The sequence below is a fragment of the Typopeltis vanoorti genome, chromosome 25, assembly GCF_054136105.1.
Source record: "Typopeltis vanoorti isolate ZY-2024b chromosome 25, IOZ_Tvanoo_1.0, whole genome shotgun sequence".
NCBI lineage: Eukaryota > Metazoa > Arthropoda > Arachnida > Uropygi > Thelyphonidae > Typopeltis > Typopeltis vanoorti.
This window is the reverse complement of record NC_143573.1, coordinates 11,103,380-11,109,379: the sequence shown is the minus strand read 5'-3', so window position 1 is coordinate 11,109,379 and position 6,000 is coordinate 11,103,380. Positions and strand designations below refer to the sequence as shown.

General features: G+C 34.1%; 1 protein-coding gene across 6 annotated transcripts in view; it reads right to left on the bottom strand.

The window, feature by feature from the left end:
• Window positions 1–270: 270 nt before the first annotated feature.
• The window catches only part of LOC150092536 (uncharacterized), a 159,153-nt gene continuing 153,423 nt past the window's right edge, over window positions 271–6,000 (bottom strand). For all 6 annotated transcript variants that reach the window (XM_090414684.1, XM_090414686.1, XM_090414689.1 and 3 more), the window contains one exon: window positions 271–2,016. In XM_090414684.1, coding sequence (XP_090270810.1) covers window positions 1,947–2,016 — 70 coding nt within the window. In that variant the 3' untranslated portion in view covers window positions 271–1,946. The remainder of the gene's footprint in view (window positions 2,017–6,000) is intronic.

Here is a 6,000-nt window from a genome sequence, read left to right as displayed (position 1 = left end):
AGCAAAAAAAAAATTTTTAAATGGTAATATAAGAGGTTGAGGGTCCATGTAGCTTGTCTGTTAATTGCAGTTATTCTTCTGGCTGTTCTGCAGGACAAAAATCCTATCATCTAAAGAATGGCTAACTTGCCTTATTGCCGAAAAATCACTGATATGGATTCATACCCAAATTTTTCCAACTATCAAATACTGCAATGTCTTTGCAGATCTGCTAGAGCGATGTTATGAGAAGACTGAAATATCAGAGAATGAACTTTTTCATACAGAAACTAGTTTACATAACTTTAATGAGTTAAGAGAAACCTTACATAAAGTTCTGAATAAAAGTTACAGTATGCAGTGCTTTCTTAAATAAGTGATATGTTACTTTTTACAGAAATTACTAATGTGCACAAATATATGTTCTGGAATTTGCAACAGTTTGCAAGTAGTAAAATATGAAGCAAATCTCATGGGACATGTTTAATATCTTAAAACTGAAATATCACAGGTGGATGTATTCAAAGACAAAACTTGTAATTACTTAAAATTAAGCATAAACTGTTCAGAAACGAATCAGCATCACATAAATGTTAATTTATCAAGATTAGAATTCAGGCCCAGAATATTCTATAAATATATATATATTTACACACACTTACATATACACATTTATACAATGCTGTATAAACAATGCTTAATGAATTTTTCATATTTATTAAAAATAAGTAAATGTCCTTGCAAATGAAATAACAGCACCAATATCAGCAAGAAATTACATTCCATACAGCACTATATAATGGATTGTGCATGCAGTAGCAATATAATACTATGTACAAAAAAGCAACTCCATATCTATATGACATGTCCTTGTTCATTGCCACATACATAAATACAGCTCTGCACAAAAAAATAAAATATATTTAGAAGTCTTCTACAACAAGAGACAAGCACAGATATTTTTTGTCCATCTATATACATATGCCATTGACTATAGATTTTAGCAGATATGGCATTTAGGATCGTTACTAGACCAAGCATTCAGATTGTAGTTTAAGCCCACTATTTTTAGTATTCAAATTATGTGAAATTAAACAACACTATCAAATTATAAAACTTTTTGTGCACAAACTAATGGTAAGAAATTCAGCAACAATGGTAATAGAGTATAATTCTTTTGGATTATACTAATTTAAACAGGCCTCACAAGAAATGCATGTGACCTCCTTCAATCAAAATAACCATTATAAGACAAAAGATTGTACTATATAAATGATAAAATTCCTTCAATTGTAGAAATCTTTATAGATATATTATTCTTCTTAAAACAAGAATCTAATTTAAGAGTAAAACAAATCAATCATTTTGAATTCTTATGATCAAAATTTGCAGATGAAGATTTGCTTAAGCTTGGGTACAGGATTATAACATAATTTATTTGATAACTAAGCAAAAGAGTTAATACAATTGATTAGTGTTTCTTTCCTTAGTATCTCACTGATACCTGGGAACAACCTATTAAATACCATTTTTACAATGGATAACATATTGAAAATACCTACAAAGGTAATAGGATAACTCTTACATCAATTGGTGTATAGAAAAAACACTACTTGAATCTACTAAGCTAAGCTCCACTCCTTGTCAAAATTCATGTTATTTGAAAGACATAAGAATTAAGTGAATAAAAAACAGTTGTGTAAGTGAAGATTAAGAAGATAGTGTGACATGGTCACTGAAAAAAAGCTAAATAAAACTTACTAATTTCTATATATAGGGAAAAAAAAAGGAGAACCCCTCCCTTTTACAGACTCCTAAAACTGAAAGATGGGTTGAGTGACGGATCCCTTCCCATCACTAGTGAGAATATTTTTCTGTATACATGGCAATGAAAATAATGGTAATATTAATGTGGAAACTATAATCATACAACTCGAAGGATAACCGAATGTACAACTAAATAAGTTTTATTCTGATATCATTGAGCGGTATCGTGTGAAGACCTCATCAATATCTACATAGCATCCTTGAAGGTGCCTGTAAGAAATCAGAATTGAAATGTAGGTTAAACAAATGCAAAATTTTACAAATACTGATATAATGACAGTTGACTCTTTCTATAGCAAACTCTTAAATCAAGGAATAGTGAATTTCCTTCAGAGGAGCACTGTACTTATCATTCATTTATTTTTTTTTTGGTAGTTTGGTATAGTGAGTCAACTGTATATAATTTCACATTCATAAGGTATATATGTAAAGCAGTTGAGAAAATTTTTTTTTTTTTTTTTTTGAACAAGTGGTTAGGAATAATGGGGGAGAAAAGAAAAAAAATAGTTAAAATATAATTAGTTTTATTTTAACAATGTAAATCATACACAGGTAATTATTCATTTTTCAGCCAAACATTTATGCTACAAGAATCAACATACTGAGAATAAAATAAATATCAGCAGGATATTACAGTGAAGTTACTGCAAAACAATTAACTAATGTATAAAAAAAAACTTAACATCTGGCTTAAGGGAAACTACTGAAAATGGTATTTAAATAAACATTCCAACTTCTGGGTAAATTAATAGTCTTACTTGGGTACGGTTCACAGTACTTCATATAATCTTTGAGCAGTGTCTATATAGTACTAGTTTTTGATGTAATTTTGGTGAAAGCATCTTGTGTATATATGGTCTGCTAGTTTTGATTTGCTCTGCCAGAATGATACTATTTATGCATTTATTTTGTTGGGGGATGTTAAGTTGTTCTTGTCTACAGCAGGCACAAAGCTTTATTTATATACCGATTGATATTTTAACACATTCTTGCTGGTGTTACATATAGGATGGCATGCAAAAAAAAAAAAAAAAAAATCTTAGTTCTAGTTTGTGCATCCAAATTGTAACTGTTTTCCATGGAAGTTTTTGTAGACATCATGATATAATCATAAAACATACTTTGCTTAGCACAGAAATGTGATGCATATTTTTGAAAGCAAATGTTATATATATAAATTCAACTTTGCAAGAAAATGTTTTGAGATTTTCTATACAATGAAGACAGTTCATAAACATCAGTTTTATGCAAATGTTCTGGCATTAAATAATATATTGACATATGCATAAAAAAAATTGTGCCCATATGACAGGTAAGGGACATTATATTCTCAAGCAACAAGCTCTCACTAGACATGAATTCATTAAAGATGGACTTTGTCCTTAAACTAAGGGCTGTTATTAGTTTGGGGTTAAAAGTAATGTGATGTATAGGACACTATATTCTACTCTTTATAACAGAAAAGCTGGTATGTATTTCATCTACTTTATGGGTGGTGTAGATATCAGCATTAAAAAAAAAAAGACAAGTGATATCTCTCCCAAGAACTGTAATTGGTAAAAATAGCCCCGGTTTTATATATATATTTTTTTAAGTGGATGAGTATTCTTGTTGAGAGGCTTATACGCTGGTTAGACATAATAACTAACATTTAAGGAAATTGACAGCGTATACTGGAAATATAGATTAAATAAACTTTAATATACACTTTCCGATATTTCGGCGAACGTTACGTTGCCATCTTCTTGGGAACTTACTAAAAGGACACGTGCACACAAGTACTAATACAACAAATGAGACTGAGGCTAGGACACTAGCATTTTCCTAAAGTCCTGATGGTGCCCCCTGGCGGGCTATATTGGTAGTTCTTGGCCTTTGGGCTGAAGTTCTTTTGATAAAAGTTTCCCAAATTTGGGGCAGTTTCATGCATCCAAATTTGTTGAGGTTTGGCATGTTCCTAAGGGCCGAGGCTGATTCCATGAATAGTCTTTCATACTTGAACTTGCTGCGGTGTATTACTGTGGCTTTCTTCCATCTTATTCTGTGGCGAGTATCCAGAGCGTGGTCTGCAAGCCCAGAGTGGCTGTACTGGTGAAATCTGATGTAATCCTTGTGTTCTGAGATTCTGATATTTGCTGTCCTGCCTGTTTGGCCAAAGTAGGACAGTTTACAGCTGCAAGAGACCTGGTATACACCAGGTAGGTCTAGGGGAAGTGGTTGGTCTTTGGTGGAGCGGATAAGGGATGCCAGTTTTCTATGTGGTCTGTAACAAGTGGTCAAGTCATGTTTTTTTAAGATTTTATTGATTTTTTCTGAGGTGCCTCTGATGTAGGGAATAGTGATGGATTTAGAGTAATCTTTTTTGTGAAGGGGAGGGGGTGGTGGGTTGTGGATAACTGGGTTAAGTATTTTTTGGAGGGGGTAGCCGTTGGCTGAGAAAGTGTCACGGATGTGATTTAGTTCTGTGGTTAGGGCTTGATCATTAGAACAGATTATTTTTGCCCTGTTGAATAATGTTTTAATAACTCCATATTGTTGTGAGGGGGGGGGTGGGATTGTTGGTGAATGTATCTGCCTGTATGGGTGGGTTTTCTATAAACTGAGAAAACCAAGGTTCCATCAGGTTGGCGGGTGACTAGTGTGTCTAGGAAGGGGAGGTTATTGTTTTCCTCTTTTTCCAGGGTGAATTTGATACCCCCTCCAAAAAAAACTTAACCCAGTTATCCACCACCCCCTCCCCTTCACAAAAAAGATTACTCTAAATCCATCACTATTCCCTACATCAGAGGCACCTCAGAAAAAAATCAATAAAATCTTAAAAAAACATGACTGGACCACTTGTTACAGACCACATAGAAAACTGACATCCCTTATCCACTCCACCAAAGACCAACCACTTCCCCTAGACCTACCTGGTGTATACCAGGTCCCTTGCAGCTGTAAACTGTCCTACTTTGGCCAAACAGGCAGGACAGCAAATATCAGAATCTCAGAACACAAGGATTACATCCGATTTCATTAGTACAGCCACTCTGGGCTTGCAGACCACGCTCTGGATACTCGCCACAGTAATACACCGCAGCAAGTTCAAGTATGAAAGACTATTCATGGAATCAGCCTCGGCCCTTAGGAACATGCCAAACCTCAACAAATTTGGATGCATGAAACTGCCCCAAATTTGGGAAACTTTTATCAAAAGAACTTCAGCCCAAAGGCCAAGAACTACCAATATAGCCCGCCAGCGGGCACCATCAGGACTTTAGGAAAACGCTAGTGTCCTAGCCTCAGTCTCATTTGTTGTATTAGTACCTGTGTGCACGTGTCCTTTCAGTAAGTTCCCAAGAAGATGGCAACGTAACGTTCGCCGAAATATCGGAAAGTGTATATTAAAGTTTATTTAATCTATATTTCCAGTATACGCTGTCAATTTCCTTAAATATTAGTTATTAAGTGGATGAGTGCAACTGTTTGTGTATCTTAGTAAAGCATATATTAAGTGCATGAGTGCAACTGTTTGTGTATCTTAGTAAAGCATATGTTTAAATGCTGGCTTATCATATATACATTTTTAGTGCATTAATCTCAGCTGTGGGAGTAAACACATCATGAACACAGTACAGTTATTATACTCAGGGTTCTGTTAAGCATTTTGTAAGAACAATGTTCTGTAGTGCTGGAATGATATTCGCATCTTTTTAGGATAAAGAATAAGAGCTTTAGATGACTGCATATTTCTAATGTTTTGTGTAAAATAGTCAAAGCTGTAAATCTAATAAATCTGAATGATTCAGAAATGTTGGGATGGGGGTTTAATAAGATCAAGGGTCTGAATTTGAAGATGAAAATTTCTAAATGAAGTTTCCTGTGAGAAGAGAAAGAATCATTTTGCTAACAGTTTAGTAAGAACATAAATAGAAGAGTTTACTATCATCTCGGAAGAAAGGAAATATTTGGCTGATCAATTTTTGGGACAAATATCCATGCCCCCGATTCCCTGAATATACATCTGAAGACATTCATGCCCACAACAAGATTCAAACCCATAACCTGTTAGCTGATGAAGAGGCATACTGGCCACCCACACAACTCTCAATTTTCTACACCATACATATTGAGACATTTCTCTCATACAATCCCTGCATGAGAGAAAATACCATGTTCCCCTTTCTATTAATACAAGCAAAACTACTTGTA